At 39.3% G+C, this 16,831-nt stretch overlaps 3 protein-coding genes across 3 annotated transcripts; 2 read left to right on the top strand and 1 right to left on the bottom strand.

Moving 5' to 3' along the window:
* Nucleotides 1–1,916: 1,916 nt before the first annotated feature.
* On the bottom strand, nt 1,917–11,090 carry LOC110050764 (serine/threonine-protein kinase PDIK1L-like). The gene is made up of 5 exons (XM_089298133.1): nt 11,014–11,090; nt 9,632–9,752; nt 8,883–8,995; nt 8,202–8,358; nt 1,917–4,483 (listed from the first exon to the last, which is right to left on the bottom strand). Exon 5 carries the CDS (start codon nt 3,032–3,034, stop codon nt 1,985–1,987), a length of 1,050 nt encoding a protein of 349 aa, XP_089154259.1. The 5' UTR covers nt 3,035–4,483; nt 8,202–8,358; nt 8,883–8,995; nt 9,632–9,752; nt 11,014–11,090; the 3' UTR covers nt 1,917–1,984.
* On the top strand, nt 6,602–8,154 carry LOC110050790 (uncharacterized). The gene has a single exon (XM_020756758.2). The coding sequence runs from the start codon at nt 6,602–6,604 to the stop codon at nt 7,274–7,276; it is 675 nt and encodes a 224-aa protein (XP_020612417.1). The 3' UTR covers nt 7,277–8,154.
* Nucleotides 11,091–11,112: 22 nt separating the features above from the next.
* On the top strand, nt 11,113–16,439 carry LOC110050774 (calcium and integrin-binding family member 2-like). Its single transcript, XM_089298136.1, has 8 exons — nt 11,113–11,908; nt 11,997–12,031; nt 13,125–13,239; nt 13,752–13,856; nt 14,284–14,326; nt 14,577–14,683; nt 15,585–15,673; nt 16,002–16,439. The coding sequence occupies exons 1-8, from the start codon at nt 11,858–11,860 to the stop codon at nt 16,021–16,023; spliced, it is 567 nt and encodes a 188-aa protein (XP_089154262.1). The 5' UTR covers nt 11,113–11,857; the 3' UTR covers nt 16,024–16,439.
* The last annotated feature ends 392 nt before the right edge of the window (nt 16,440–16,831 follow it).

Consider the following 16,831-nt stretch of genomic DNA (forward strand, 5'->3'; position numbering starts at 1 on the left):
GATTAAAGGTTAATTAAAGGAAAATCATCAATACCCCCACGCTTGACAAGAACCAGGCTATGGTGTCCGTCAATATGCCACAAGCTATTTGGAGCAGCCACAGAATACGCTCTCCTAGAAATTACGACAGCCCAGCGGATTCTAGAGTTTCCAGGGTCAACGCGGTCAATACTCTCCCTGATTCCATCCCGTTGAACTCTGAGACCTATAATGATCGAAGATGTCCGGTCACCAAGGAATACCCGAGCAAAGTCCCATGATCACTCATAAAACGTTTTACGAGATTATCTACTTGCTCATCCGAAATCATCGAGCAGTCTGTTATCTCCTCTAGCCCATGTAATGTTTATGTTCAGTTGTGTATGTTTGGGGTCATTTGTCTTTGTTCTACTCCTTCATATAATAAGGCTTCCTTCGTCCGCCATATTGCGTTCAGAAATTGTAGAGCGTGAGCTGGGACCTAATGATGCACGAAGGCGGTGCGCAGAAAATGTTGAATGAATATTGCACCGTGTTGAACCAATATTTCGATCGTGAATGTGAATGAATATAAACCGTTGAATGTGAATGAATACATCCCGTGAATGTGAGTAAATATATTCGTGAATACGAAATACGTCGTTAAATGTGAATTAGTATATTTATTGAATATTAATTAAGTTGCTGAATGTGAATAAATATATTCGTGAATAATAATAACGACATTAAATGTGAATGAATATAAACTTTGTGAATTTTGCACCATTTCGCCAACCATATACAACAACCAATAGAAATGATGTAATGAGCCAATCGGAATTCAACGCCAGAAAACGGAACTGGTGTCAAGAGCGGGAAAACGCGCTTAAACCAAATCATGGCCAAGCGTTTGGTCCTGATTAATTTGGGCACCTACCAGCTTTTTGAACCTTTTTCTAGCTTATTTTTTACAAAAACCAAACAAAACAAAACAACCTTCTACAGTCAATCGAAAAAGCAACATAACACTGGAAATTCTGATCTTTTTTAGTTTAGTTCTTTTAGGCAAAGAGATTGCAACTAACGTAAGGACTACCATAATGAATTCTACAAGAAATCAGAACCAACAAAAGTTTAATAATTTTGATTTTCGCGAAGTTGACATTTCGGTGACTGAAAAACCGTGCAAGACAGCCCGATTAAATTGTCTGGTGCAACAGTTTTCGGTACACCCAATAACTTCATGTCCTACAGTAAACATGTGTTGTACTAAACCAGTGCAATAATATTGTGGACAACCGTACTTCTCATTAAGTTAATTTTGGCAAATACTTAGTAAACGATTCATGAAATTAGCGAAAGACAGACTCTCGCGAAATAAATAGGCATTATCTCCTACGATATTCCACTATTGCAAGCTATTGCAATCCGGTAGTGATGCTCTCCCAGTTTAGCTTTGGTTACAGCCTGCGTGCAGACTGGAATAATCAATAGAATACCTAGATGACAAGACTTTCGCGCGACATGATGTCCCTACCTTTCTTCAAACATTAGTTGCTGACGTTCCTAACACTGAGAGAAAGTTACGCTATACGTCGCGTCTAGAAAATTTTTGCTGCCGTTCCCTTCTGTCCTTTTCCAAAAATTAAAAACCTTTGCGATCTAATTTGCAATTTGTTTCAATCTCCCTCACAACGGAATCGGAAACATTCACACTTCTCTTAAACTTCCAATATTATCCTCATGGTTATATTTATAATTTTCAACCAACATTCTTTACATTTTCGGTGACTTGTAAAAAATTTAGCGTGTTTAATCAAGTATATTAGCATGTAGACGGAAATTGTACCATTATAATTAATTGATCACAAAAAGCTATACAGCAGTTAATTTCAGTATTTTTGATATATAATATCTGAGGATTTTAAAACTTATACACACAGGCATGTAAGCGAGCATTTTTCTTTTGTAATATTGGCTTGCCCTCTGGATCAGCGGTTGATTTGATTTCATATCTGTAAACGAACTAGGCAATAGAACAGTTGTCCCTGATTCTTGACCGTCGCACTTTTCCTGTTTTTGAGCGTTGAGTGTGAAGGTTCTCTTCATCTGACCATTGCAGGCGAATACCGGTGGCAATCTCCTCGATTCTGTAGTAGATTTCCTCCGCTCGGGGCCGTTCGTGCGGGACATAATTCAAAGTATCCAAGATCAAAGTTCGGAATCCATTCTCCTCATTCAGCAGATAACCGTGAGTGAATTCGGTCATTGCAGCGCGGCCGAGCACTGCCATAGCGTATCCGAGACCAATCTTAACCTCGCCTGAAACCTTCACAAAGGCGCCGTACCATCGCTTCTCGTTGTTGGAGAAAGCAAAGTCTCGCACAAGAATCGCGTTAAATAACACTCCCAAGGAAAAAATGTCTGCTTTTTCAGTATAGTGGCAAGTAAATACCTCTGGAGCCATCCAGTGAGCTGGACCAGTCCCCGAACGCATATAATACTGCGCTAAACCACGGTTCGGACATGGTAAATCCACTCTTTTCAGAGCCAAAAACTCTCTTGCCAAGCCAAAGTCGCCAAGTTTCAAATCCTCTCTCGTGGAATCCGTTAGCAAAACGTTATCTGGTTTTAAATCACGGTGAACGATTTGACAAGAGTGGAGATAGCTCAACGCACTCGCCATTTGACTCAGCCATTTTAGGGTTTTCTCTTCACTACTGGGTTGAGACAGTCTGTCGTTCAAGGTACCACCAGAACAGTATTCAGTTAAGATCAGCACGTGAAATCCCCCTCGAGAGTCTTCAAACTGGTCAGCCGCTATGATTTTAACGATGAAGTCATGATTCACCCGACGGAGTGTTTCAACTTCGCTGATTGCCTTGCCAATGGACAATGGGTTCGAACACACGACATCTTTCAGAGCGTAACAAACAGAATCACTAGCAAGAAGGTCTCTTGCCTTGAATACAACACCAAAAGCACCACTTCCAAGTTGTCTCTGTATCTCAAGCTCGATTCCCTCGACAACTATTACTTGGCCGATGGGGAAAGAAGCAACTGTGTTGGAAGACATGTTTTTCACAGGCGCCAGGCACTTAACTTCGCATGAAGTTTTCTCACATCTTTAAGAACTCGGTCAACATCGCCACTTAAGTCGATTGCAAGATAATCCAATATAAAAGGCATGTTTATTTTGAACACAAAAGCAATATTTTACTTTGCTGTTGAAAAACTGAAGCAATATCATGTGTTTCTCCTATCACGTATATTATAATTATCGCACGTCTTAGATTTTTCAGTCTATGGAATTAAAAAACACTAAATGACAAATCAACGAGTATTTATCGCAATGTTCAAAGTAATCAGTCGGGACGAAACTCGACTTTAAAACGTGGTCGAATTTTTAAGTTTCCCATATTAAAAATATTGCAACTATTTTCATCGCCTCGCCATCGTCTGTCGCCTTCAACTCCTAATGGGTCAGCCGTACGATTTGCCAAGTAAAAATCTATTCTACAGAGCTCGACATTAACGCTAATCACACCTTAATGCTAAGGCTAATGCGAGTGTTTTGTTTTTGGCTTTGCGGGAGAAATATATACACACTAGCAAACATTTGCAATTAAGAAATGTCCATGTCTGCAAAACATTTCAAGAAAACCATTCAATGCCAAGAAAGAGACTATGAACGACATCTAAGACAAACAGCAGCCGAAAAGAGCACGTGTGAGCCACCGGCCAGCGGTTTTGTCATATACCATCCATCTGCACATTCGCGTTGTTGTTTTTCGTTGCCTTGGGACTTGCCTAAAATACCTGTCTCCTTCAAGAGGCCCTCGACCTCTTATGCGAACGAGAATGGCAATGAAGACCTTGAGCCTTTGAAGTCGGTATCAAACCAAGTTGATTTCCAGAATTCACTCCAAAGAGAATGTAACCTCGTAAGTAAAAAATTTGCTGGTTTACTAGTGGGAAAAAAATCTTACTAGAAAAACTTTGCTAGTTGACTAAAAGCTTAACTTGAAGCTCTGATTATACAAAATCAAATCATCATACCTGGGTATATTGGGCATGAATGTATATTGCGATCTACGTAGGTATGTCCAAATGTTGCTTAAAATAGGTGGCAGAGCCAGTAACGTAGAAAAGAATATGTGTGTCTGAAAATTATCCAATCAACAAAAAATGCAGTAAAACCAATATACACCTTACCATTCATAACTACGACATATTAAAAATCTACCTTGACTTCAGGATGAGGGGAAGAAAAGAAAAGACTCACATGGATGTTCTTTTAGGGTTGAACGAAAAGCTTTTGTTTTATTCCCTAAGACTCAGAACGAAAATAGAATTTTAGTAATTACACTTAGGTCATATGGGTCTAGTTGTACAATTTACTGACTCTGAGTAAGGGTACAGATTACTGATCAGTGCAGTGACGAAAAACGACGTAATTTGATATTTTAAAACCACTGAAGTTCAGCCTCGTTCCCAGTATGTTGCTTCGGAAGGTGCAGTGAGACTGGAGAAGAAATAACACAATGACGTCAGGGTAAACAAAAGGCAGAACCGGGCAAAGCTAGGCAAATTTTGCTCGGACACACACTAAACATTCACATTTCCCTGATAAATAAACTCAAGGCTATACCGATTAAGTGACCAAGAGAAGGTATCCTCTCTCATATCAGTGTACTATTCCATGTTTCATGGTTTTTAATAGCCTTCACTGTTAGTTTATTATCACATCTCAATGAACCAGCCGTCATTTCGTGGACGACAGCTACGGACCCACGTGGAAAATATTCATTTATTAGGGCGCACGCATTTATAATTAACGAAGGACAAGGCGAGCGCAGATGAAACGAAGGAATCGCAGTTTTTTTTTTTTTTTTTGGCCTGCACAACGCAGGAATCTTTTTCGTCTATTCACCTCTAAAAGAAATGCTACATTCAACGGACATTGTAAACGTAGCGTCCTTTCCTGTCTGTCGCGTGCGTTTTGATACGCGTGACTTTCACACCAATTCATCAATTACTATGCAATTTTATTTCAGTTCTCTTCGACGTATATGGAAACATTTTAGCCCATCTAGCGCCTCACATTCTCATTTTTCTCCTCTGAGCTAAGTTGCTAAGATCGTTTTGTGCCGCTTCTGATCAATGAGCATCACCCCTTGGCCCCTATTGTTTTCTCGCGCCAAACAAACAGGTCTAAATCGTATCCTTTTTGGGTAAAAACTCAATTCACATTTCCCGATCGTAATTTTGTCAACTGACTTTGACGGTCGAAGTGTTTTACATGTAATTGATGAAATAACCAGCGCAAAGTGATTGTATCTTACGGGCCTAAATTTTCACTTCACACTTGAATATTCCCAAACTATTGTCTCAATCAAAAATTCGAAGGCTAATTCGGGAAGTTACAAATAATTTCATTAAAATTGTCAAATGAAATTGAATTTGCATTGGCAGGTGAACTATGACTCCGCTTTAAAGCTATCAGATTTTTTTAGATTTTACGAAAATGCTGAAGACAAAAAAAAAAACATCGAAATAGGTACATGTTTTAATATAAAAGACTTTTATATATTGTCAACGAAGCGCTCTCCAATAATGGAAATTCTGTTAAACGAATTTACATGGCAAGGACAAGTCATGTCTATAATTAAACGTTTCGTCAAAGAACAGATCAGGCAAACAATAAGATCTAGAGGGTATATCAATGTTTTAACGGAGTAGTTGGAAAGATCCACGGCATTTATGGTGACGTGTCACTTTTCTTCGGTCTGTTGATCACAAAAACAAGTCAGGCAGCTTTGCTTTGAGTCTTTAATTGAAACGAGGGGATCTGAAAGAATTTTGACAGTCCATGTACCGCGTTCTCTTCGCTCAAAATTGTCAGAGTTTTTCCATGGCGTTGTTTACAGCTGTTTACGGTGTCGCTGATGGGCTTATTTCCGAGCGGGTAAATTTGTTGAATAAATTTGATTGTATATATTCTAGTTGCACCAGTGGTATGTAACATTACTGCAGGTGCTCTTTCTCTATGTCTCTCTCGCGATCTAAAAACTAATGAAGGAAAAAAAAAAAGAATTTCGGCGCCTTCAAAACCATTTACGACCCAAACGTTAACTTCTTAACCCACAGAATCGAGAGAAAATTCCGCATAATTCAAACGTTTTTAAAAGTCTGTCAAAATCTGTCACGTAACGCAGTGCTAGGGGATTCCCCGTTTTCGTTCGTAATCAGCGTCGCCATGGTGACTGCCCGGACATGCCCGCTGTTCTCTCGTATGATTGGTCAAACGTCCGTTCTTAAACAAAAGAACCGTTTTTAGAAACACTACGTCATGCCAATAAATAAAAACTTGATCCATTCGTGGTGCAATCTTTGTAGGCTCTTGCACTGGTTTAAACCGGTCACCTATAAAACAGCTCTTCATTTCTAGCGATCCCTTCGATCTGAACGCACGTGTTGTGATCGAGTCTGTGATTGTCATTCGTGAAAGACTCTCCGTTCCTCCGCTTTGCAGTCCATCCGAAAGCCATCCAATCCAATTCAACTTCTTTGTGCCTACGGAAGAGCCGATTTGCAGTGATTTTTGGCGCCGCTCATTGCCAACTGATTTTAAACTTTCAACATGATGCCAACAAACCTTAACAGCAGCGACATCTCCAGATCCTTTAATGATGACGAAGTTCTTGTCGGCAACATGGATTTTTCAGAGCTAGGCCACTTCTGGTTCACCTCGGAAGAGAAACAAGAAAGCGCGCAAAGTGTCCCAGAATCAACCCTGGACCTAAACGGGATGCCCGCATGGCTTAGCGAGACCTTTCAACCACAACACATTTACGAAGACGATGAACAAGACGATAAAGCCTCAGAGCAATCGATTGTGAGCCCATCTCTGTCTGAAAGCAGCTCTACAAGCACCGGACACTTTTTTCCGCAAGAAATGAGCGCCAAAGTAGCTCTGTTTACAGACAAAGAGCTGCGAGAGCTTGGTGTTAAAGAGATAAACAGCCTCCTGAAACTTAGGGGGCTGTCACAGGAGGAGGTTGCACAAGTGAAGCAAAAACGAAGGACACTGAAAAACAGGAGCTACGCGCAGCATTCCAGAATGCGACGAATCGAGAATAAGAACAATCTTGAAATCACAAGAGATAACTTAATGAAAGAGCTGGAACAAGTGCAAAGGCAGCTGGCTGTCACCGCCCGCGAGCGGGATTTCTTCAAGAACAAGTACGTGAAGCTTTTGGCCCAAGTTTCCAGGATGCCAGGACGAGTCCTCAAGATCAGCCCTTTAGAAACATGAACTAGACGTATCTTTCCACGAGGAAAGGGTTTGCTCTTAGAGAAACTAGATTAGAAACGCATTGTACATGTACAAGTAGAACGGAAAAGTTGTGAATTCGCTAGCGTGCGAAGAACTTGACTTCGTACGCGATCTGCGATCTTTAGCTCAGAATGAGTGAACTTATCATAGGTAACAGGCTCGTTGTTGTTTTAAAGATTTTACTATCAACCGTGGACATTTTAGCCCGTCGCTTTTCATGTGGTTTTCTTCTCGCGCATAACGAGCCGACGTCGCAGAACGTTTCCGAACGTTGCGTGACGTAATGAGTTATTCTTGTTTATGTTGTGGTAAAACCGCTGACTAAGTGGAAGAAATGTCAATCAATCACATGTATGTACAGAAGCGTAACAAATGCTTAACGTTCGTATAACAAACCTGTTACAACGTGTATTTAAGATGGACATACTGAAGCCAAAAAAAAAAAAAGAAATTCAAAGAAAAATAACAAAAGAAAATTATTGAAAAAAATTAAATATTTTTGTCACAAAAAAAAAAATAAAACACAAGACAAGCAAATGTGAATAAAAAATTGTGCTATTCAACCCTAAGAACTTTGTTACAATAAAAATTCAATGCCAATGTAAATCTTGGGAGAATACAGGGGAATTTTTTTACAGTACCCTGACCCAAGTGGCTGTTATTGTTAGCAACATTGTTAATGGATAAGATTGTAAATAGTATTTAAAATCTCAACAAAATCAAAAGGCTGCAACAGACAGTCCGATTTTAGTTTCTTCATTACTTCGTAGTGAAGAAACATTGGTGAGATTCACTGGTGTTTGTGTAATACTGAACAAAATAATATTGTATGTTGAAATAAAAGCACTGTTACTAGTTCTTGTCATATTGTGTTATTTATACTCTTTATGTCCCTCACTTTTACCTTGATAATCTTCAAAGAGCAAATGCCACAAAGTCAAAATGTTGCCAGAAATTTTCACCCCTGGACAGTATTCATTCTCCAAGTTTGTAAAAAACAACAGGGGGCTAGGGAGGATCATTTCCAGTCATCAGCTTTTGAGTAGGGCTGACAAGCCCTGCTGGAAAAACAATGAAAGGAAAAGGCTAAAAATAAGCCCTGAGCTAATACTTGAGCAAAGGCAGGAAATAGTCATAAGAATTTTGGCATTTCAAAAGTGTTTTGGTTTATATTGATCTATTCTTCTTTTAGGGGGTGGGGGGGGGGGGGGGGTCGTCATTCTATATAACAGAATTACAAGCCCCACACTTGTGATGACTGATCAACATCTCACATTGTGGTAAATAAACCACAGTTGAACCCCACAAAGCCCCTGGCTCACACAATGTCTACCCTGCTCAACATAGAGGTCCTATAAATATGAGAAGTTTCTAAGGTGATCATGGTGTAAATAGTGTCCCCAATTAGTTTTTTTTTAAAGCCAAATACTTATGAAGTCTTTCATTCATTCATTCATTCATCATGCAGCATCTAAATAAAACACAGGGTTTAACAAAAATTACAATGAATGGTCTACCATTTTGCAGTGCATGCATTGTTATCACATTCTTCCAATGCAGGGAGCCCTGTAACTTTACAATTTACCTGAATTGTTTCTGTAACAGTTTTACAGTTTTATTTAAATTCCATAAGTCAAGAACAAGAGTCCATTGATCAGCCAAATCTTTAGCAAGCATTCCTACAAACACAGGACAAAACTGAAAATAGTTCAGCACCATATATCAAGATAACCACTACACACCAAAACATGTGATACATGTTAAAGCCTTGGGAGTCCAAATAATTTCCAGAACTAAAAGCAACTAATGGCATCACTGCTCTCCCTAGATGGGATGCTTACCAATTTGATTTTAGGCCAGCTGCTGTAAACAGAAGCCATATTTTGTTTGCTAGCCTTTTCCAGGCTCTTGCTTGTTTTCATGCTGTTCCTTAAGGAACCAAAACATTAGAACAGGCCAGATTGAGCAGTGAGAAGTATGGAAAATTGTATGCCCACTTTCTAGCTGTCGGTAACTTTATATCTTTTATGTGTCTGTCACTGGCCAATTTTATAAGCTGTTATCTACGTACGGCTCACTCAACCAGCGTTGTCAAATGTCGCCAGCTACCAATGAAAATCACCATGTAGTTCATGAACCTGAGCTATTCTGCTGCTTTGTAGGGTTGTTATTCTGATTCTCCTGAATCAGATGACAAAATCAGCCACTTAGTCCAACAATAAAGCCATCAACTTTATGACAACTCTGCTCAAGTAGTTTTCTTTTGTCAAGAGTGAAAGGTATATTAGGCATCTTGTTTTAAAACTGCACTAATAATAATCAGTTGATACTTACTGTAACAAACAAATCTTCATCTTTTCACATCAAGTTATGACCCTTGTCCTTCATGCTTTGGCCATGAATCAACAAGAAAAAACTTTCTCTGGCTTTAAACACATCTTTCAGGCTTGAAAGGCTTTAAAAGAAAAGACATAATTATGTCCTATCAACATTTAGTGTTCTTAAAAATGATTTCTTTTGAGAAGATATTTAAAACAGTCACACAGAAGTTTGCAATACAATGTAAATAATCTCAGTACAAAGCTTTTGTCCAGTTGTTACTCGTACTTCTGGTGGATTCCTTCTTAATAACTTGAGAAAATACATACGACACTGGAACATTTCACAGGTCCTTTCTGTTCACTGGGAGGATACACAGTGGCCAAATGGTAAACAAGCTGGATTTCTACATAATTTGAGCAGCCTGGATTCAAGTGTTAGCTGGGATCATTGCACTGTGTTCTCTAATGGACTAACACCTCACCAAGGGAGAGTAAAAATGATATAGCTCTTATTGTACAAGACATTTCGACCCAATGCAGAATTCATCTCCAGCTTCACTGGTGCTTGAATGAAGACTACATTCTTATGCCCCACCCTACTCCCCCAGGGCTAAATTAATGGAATTATGTGTGCTAAAGGCATCCATGGTCAAATGTTGATCGATACCCTTAATCAATACCCTTGATCAACCCTCAATCGATACTCAATCAACACTTCAGTTGACACTTGATCAACAGTTGGTCAAGAGTCGACTAATTTTTGATAGATGTGTGTGAGTCAGTTGACACTCATTTTCAATCGAGCGTACATCGAGTGTTAGCCGAGTATTGCATCGGGATTTTGATTGAGTGGCGATTGCAGATTTAATTGAGGGTATCATTAAGTGCCCTAGTATTAATCGACACTTGACCATGGATGCCTTTTAATAGTACACTTGATCCAAATTATCAATGTATACACATCACCATCATACATCATCACACCATAACCAACCTAACATAGAAGCCATTTCCGAGATGCTGTAACCTCAGTTTCAAAACTTCAGTCATGGTGCACAACCTTTCATGTGGAAATGAGTCTTACTTGCAAATCAAACTCATTTCCATATGAAAGGTTGTGCACCAGAACTCGTTTTGAAGAAGAGGTAAAAAGCAATTCGGAAATTGCTCATTATGTTGCTTTCTACTTAACACGAGGCCTTTTTTAAACATTGGCTAGACCTATACATAAGCATCAGCTGATCATAGCGACACGAGCATGGGCAGATCTGAGCAAAGTAGTCAAGTCAAGCAAATATCGGCTTTAACTACACTGCCATACAACCTTTGTTTTAGTTTTTGTATTAAAATCACAGAATAGATCGGTAATAGGTAATTTAACGTAAAAATCCTTACCTCCTCTCTTTTATGTTCGTCCTGCCCGCCTCCAGTTGCTGGCTGGCCCACGTGACAGCTTGTAGGTCTCGGCTGCCGAAGCAATTTCTTCAAACGGAGTGGGAAATGGAAACGAAAGCTTTCAAATTTCAATTTATTTCAAGTATCTCGACCCAAAATATATCGCTCAAAGAATTTATTTTATAAGTTGGAGGTTAAACAGAAACCTTTGTCAATAGCATACAAGGTAGGATCATGAGCGTGCTTATAATCTGGAATCTCTCGCTCTTCCACGTGCACACCTGGATTCTCTTGAAAAGTGATACAAGACATACAAGGTTGGCAGAAGTTTAAGGGTTTCGAGCTATGATTCACTACTTTAACGAATCGTTTCCGTAATCTCGGTACATTTCATTTCAATCTTCCTTTACTAGTGTGTGATCTTGAATTCCTTGCATGGTAACAAATTGAAAGTCACGCAAGTCACGCAACGTTATCCGGCGCGAATAATTTCGAGTCAGAAAAGGACGATTATAATAATTCTTCGAGAAGATATTAATTATTAACAAATGAGGTCGGTAACAGCGGGGATAATGCAAAATGGAGGCTCTTTATAAGCTGCAGACACAACGGGTATTCAAACAAAAAATGCAAACAACATGGTCTTTTAATAGACGTACCAATGTAATTCCTTGTTTTGTTTTAGTTTTTCTAACGGAGCAAAACAGGTGCAAGAGATCACGGATGTGAAACTAAATCAATACCATCCACTTCGGAAAAGAAAACTTGTTTTCTTGCCGCACAGTTTTCTTGCCACACGGTTTTCTTACCACACAGTTTTCCAAAATAGTTCGTTTGGTTTACCATGGGAAACAAACAGGCAGCTTTCACGGAAGACCAGCTCGAAGACTATCAGGTTTTCAATTTTTAATAATTTCTCGCCGTTAAACCTTTTCTTAAATCGTCATTCTTAACTGATCGATATTTACTTTTTTCCTGTTTAGGATTGCACTTACTTTAATCGAAATGATATTTTAAGGTAGGTCTCTCCGGTGTTTCAACTCCAGTATCATGGCTAATGTTTATCTTTAAAAGGATGTTTTCAATTCTTTACTGTCATTATTTCAACGCTGCCTGTAGCATGCTTCGCGTATTTCAGTGAGGTAGACCACAGCCGAAATATAAGAACAGAATCGCATATCTTAATATAAACCAACTATTTTGTAAAGGGGCACTCCACCAATTTCTAGCACAATGAGAATTTGGCGACTGAGATGAGCTTAAAATAACATATTTAGCCACATCATTTAATAGAGACCCAGACATTAATTGGCTTATAAAACGATGGTGCATAATATCCGAGGATCCCACAACATTTTGTAGCTGGCAAGGATGGAAATTAGTTTCAATACGGACAAACATATGCAAATCTGCAGCAAATATTCAGCCTAATTAGGTTCGATTTTCTAACTTCAGTTGTAAGATGCAAGACAAGGATTTAATTAATACATCATGGTCATACACTCAAGTGCAATGATTTATTTCCTCAGTATTTCTTTAAATTTTCAATAATAAGACTAGACAAATATAAATTTGTCCCTGGTACTAACATAGCTCGATGTTAACACTCGAGCTGCAAGCGAAGTGCTTATTTTACTCTCTCGAGTTTAGATCTGATCTAGTTGTGAATCTCGTTCACGCTTGTAAACGTTTGCGCTCTGCCCCAGTCTCTTGTTTGCAGTAGGCTATGTAAACATGACTACTTCAGTCAAAGCCCGGGAAAGCAGTAATCTCCCCTGAGATTTTATTCGAAGCCCCTGAAATGATTATCAAGCTATGGCTATTGTAACAGAAGATGAAGAGTAAGAGGCCTTATTTCCCAAGGTAATCTTCACATCACTCCCAGTTTTGTAAGTCCCAGAAAAGCCTAGAAAAAGCTGAAACGAATTTTAATTTTATCACTTGGACAGCACGCGGGTTTACAAAAATGTTCACCCTCACACGAAAACATTCCCGCAACGCGTATGGCAAAATTATCGGTGGGAGAACTGGGTTCCAACTCTAAAAATAACCTTGGGAATAGCTTTCTTATCCCTCTTCCTCTCTTGGCTATTGATTTTATTTCTCCTTAGGATTCATCAGAGATACAGAGACCTGAACACAGACCTTATACCTGAGGACTTCACGGAACTGGATGTTCAACCAAAGTTGAAGTATAAGTTTCTCCAACAACTTCCAGAATTGAAAGTAAGGCACACTTAGAACCACCAGCGGTGTTCCTATGACCAATATTCCTTAGTTCGTACTTCCAATTCCACACTAAGCTAAACGTAATCGTTCCTTTGGCTTTGCAACTTAGTTTTACCGCGTTTGGCAAAATTGGTCTGCGAGTTATGACCTTCCCAGGAGCGGCCTCCTGCTTTCTCGCCTTGTCAAAGTTTTCGAAATCATCTTTCCGGTGAAAAAGCCGTAAGGCGACCGCTTAGACTTGCCGGCCATAAGTTAAGCTGCGAAAAGCGTTTAACGATTCTGATGAGAACGGCATCACAGAAATTCTAAGAAGAGAAGATCTTTTGTCAAAGCAAGCTGACATCCCATTTCCATTGTCAAGAAGACGCAACTATGTCTGGTCTCACTGCCTAAACCTTAACACTGCGCTTAGCCTCTACCGAGAACCATTGCTATTACATTCATAAGTTGAGTATCCCGAGACTGACTTATTTGTTATAGTCTGTACTTTGTTTTATATTTTATGGCAGGAAAATCCCTTTAGACGACGAATCTGTGAAGTTTTTTCACCTGACGGGGACGGCAGCTTGACATTTGACGATTTCCTCAACATGATGTCAGTACTGAGCGAGTCAGTAAGTTCGTATTGCACGGGACCATGTTTAGAGCAGTTTTTCCTCTGCGGGTCGTCAATAATCTGTCCATGATTACTTTAGTTGGTTTTCTTCTTTTAAGCCTTGTGATTGGTTAAAGAGAATTTACATACGTCACTTACGCAGCCAATCATATGCAAAGCCATCACCAGTCCTGGCGTGTTTTCCCGCTGCTTCATTTTGTACGTTTGCTTCGATATTCCACAGGTTTCCACGGATTTTTTCTTGTTCTACCATAGTTCTTCTCCAATTTGTTGTTTATTATGTTTCTATCGTTACTGTGGTTGCCGCTAACGAATCAGTATATTGTTAATAACGATAATAATGACTCCTGGTTTTACTGGAGTCTTCACGGCAGGGTCTAAATTTAAAGTGAAAAGATTTTTCTCCTGATCTGATCTTTCCACAGGCTCCCAGAGAACTCAAGACAAAATACGCGTTCAAGATATTTGGTAAAGTTACTAAATGACCTGTCGTTTCACCGTTTGTTTATCATACGCTGTGAAGACCTCACTTCAATGGATAACTAGTGGATTTGCACCTTATGTTTCTGTGTTATGTATTCACCACACCCACATTCGTCCCTACATTTCTTGCAAAACTGCTGACACGGCAGTTTGCGATTATCTTTGGAACGGCCTGTTTTCACATGTTTATACTTTTTGTATTCATTCGTTATTTCTGCTCTCTCCGTCTATCAAGACTTTGATCAGGACGACTACCTCGGCAAGGAAGATCTCAAACAAACCTTGCGAGCCATCACAGCTAATGAACTTACAGATGAGGAAATGGAGTTTGTTTCTGATAAGGTATAGTCATAAGCATTTCTTTTTTTAAGAAATTTGAAAAAGCTTTTAGCGCAGTTTCTTCTCCACTCCATATATATTTATATTATGCAATAAAAAAATACAGCCAATCAGAATCAGGAAAGCCGTCGATGGTATTGCAGCCAACCTTCCCATCGTGCGTTACGTGTGTGTCGCATTCAAGTTGTATTGGCCACTGTAGTTTCCAGGGCATGGTATAAAATACTTATGAAACGCTTTCTTGTGGTATGCCCGCTTGTCACTTGGATTTTCTTGGTACACACACTCTCCTAAAGGTTCGTATATATACCGACATAATACTGCTAGCCCTCATGAGATACTCCATAGTATATCAGGCTAGTGGGTCAAAATGCACGCAGCTTTGCAGAAATCATACACACTTCGAATCTAATACGTAGCTGCGTGCATGCGCTCATGATGTAATTTGCCCCTGCTGTAGGGGGCCAAATCGACGAACAAATCCGTCCAAAGAATTCTCGATACAAACTGGATTAGGATTGCGCTACACTACGTGAACGCAATCAAGGGAGAGCTTTTAGAAATATTAGGGGGGCCGATTTAAAGTGATCTACCGTCACGAAGGGAGTTCCACGTCCTTTGTAATTAATATATTTACTTTCTGTTTTGTTGTTGTTAATTGTTGTTGTTGTTGTTGTTGTTGTTGTTGCTGTCGTTGTTCATTATATTAACTGTTCAAGACGTAAAAGATTGTTCAAAACGTTTTATGACGCTCCACGCAAAAGTCCGAAATACAGTGTCCACTTTCAAAGATAAGCTAATTTCAATGATTACATGAGTTAAGAACCTCTCATCGTACTCGATGTTATAAAAAAAAACATATCATGAAAAATGTATGCATATGATTTTTGTTTTGTCTTTCAAGCTGCTAGAAGAAGCAGACCTGGATGAAAATGGCTACTTATCCTACGCAGAGTTTGAAAACGTTATTGCAAGATCGCCTGAGTTCATGAAGTGAGTTGACCGATCAACCCAGGCAACGGTTCTACGCTTTTCGCTTCACTGTGTTCTAACTCTTCCCATATTGGAGTTCGAATTTCAGGAAATCTTACTCTCCCGCTCTCAACTATCAACTACACTATCTTTCAATTCTGTTTCATTCTTGGAAAAATTTAATTTGCAGTAGACACTAAATTCCTTTGCGACTACACAAACTCGGGACTAGTTTTAATTACCTGAAAAATAAGAAAAAAAGGAAACAGAAAGGACCGAGGACATGATACAAGACGAATTGTAGGACGGTCTCCATGCAAAAAGGTTAACTGAATCTTGTTTCTTGCAGCAATTTCCATATCCATATATAAAGTCTGTCAAAGTGACCAGCGTGTGGACCCAAGAATCTCTTAGAACAATTCTCATGCGAAACTGACTTTGAATACTGTAAATATCGCGTTAGAACACAGGGCTGAAAAATTTCTCCCTTCAATTGTTGGAAATTACAAAGCAGAGTCTCATTTACTGCTTGACACAATATCACGATAAATCGATATCCGTTTTATTTATTTATTTCTATAAATTTAACTCATACCAAGTAAAGCGTAACTGTATATAACTCAAGTCTTGCTTTGCGAAGCTAAAGAACCACTTAACTGGTAAAAGTCCAAGGAAGGAGTGTCAAAGCTTGAAACCAAGTGACATGTGTTTTATCCTAAATGTTCAGACTTTTCACTTCGGCGATATGTTACATCTGTAAATAAACTAACTCACATGTTTGGCGTAATCTTCCATTGATTAGTTTTCCCTGATCCATATAGTATAAGCCAAATAATTCAATCTTAAAATATCAGGGTACAGAAATAGCAAAAAAAAACGGGAAGTAGGGTCTTTTCCATTAGTTCCTGATTTGTACTTTCTTGTTTAGCGTTGCTATTCTCCTTTTCTTCTAGAGCACTGTAGCGAGAATTCAAATATGCGTTCCAAACCCATGACTGCTGCAGGTCTCAACTGCACAAAGTCGACTCCACGGCACTCCCACACTCGTGGCGTGGGGGGAGAGGGAGACTACCATCCCCTCCAGGCAAAGCTGTTCATAATTCCCATTTCTCTAGCAGCTCCGGTTCTGTTAGAATCTGCAACTTTACCCGATCCAGCGCTACTAAGACGCTCCACAAT

The sequence above is a fragment of the Orbicella faveolata genome, unplaced genomic scaffold (assembly GCF_042242905.1).
Source record: "Orbicella faveolata isolate gen_17 unplaced genomic scaffold, um_ofav_v1 contig_3, whole genome shotgun sequence".
Lineage (NCBI taxonomy): Eukaryota > Metazoa > Cnidaria > Anthozoa > Scleractinia > Merulinidae > Orbicella > Orbicella faveolata.

What these genes read in the sequence shown, in the direction of transcription:
- LOC110050774 (XM_089298136.1), top strand. Translation starts at nt 11,858, where the DNA reads ATGGGAAACAAACAGGCAGCTTTCACGGAAGACCAGCTCGAAGACTAT. An exon ending in TGTCAGTACTGAGCGAGTCA is followed by an intron (nt 13,857 to 14,283) that starts GTAAGTTCGTAT and finishes ATCTTTCCACAG; the next exon opens with GCTCCCAGAGAACTCAAGAC. An exon ending in ATACGCGTTCAAGATATTTG is followed by an intron (nt 14,327 to 14,576) that starts GTAAAGTTACTA and finishes CCGTCTATCAAG; the next exon opens with ACTTTGATCAGGACGACTAC.
- LOC110050764 (XM_089298133.1), bottom strand. Translation starts at nt 3,034, where the DNA reads ATGTCTTCCAACACAGTTGCTTCTTTCCCCATCGGCCAAGTAATAGTT.
- LOC110050790 (XM_020756758.2), top strand. Translation starts at nt 6,602, where the DNA reads ATGATGCCAACAAACCTTAACAGCAGCGACATCTCCAGATCCTTTAAT.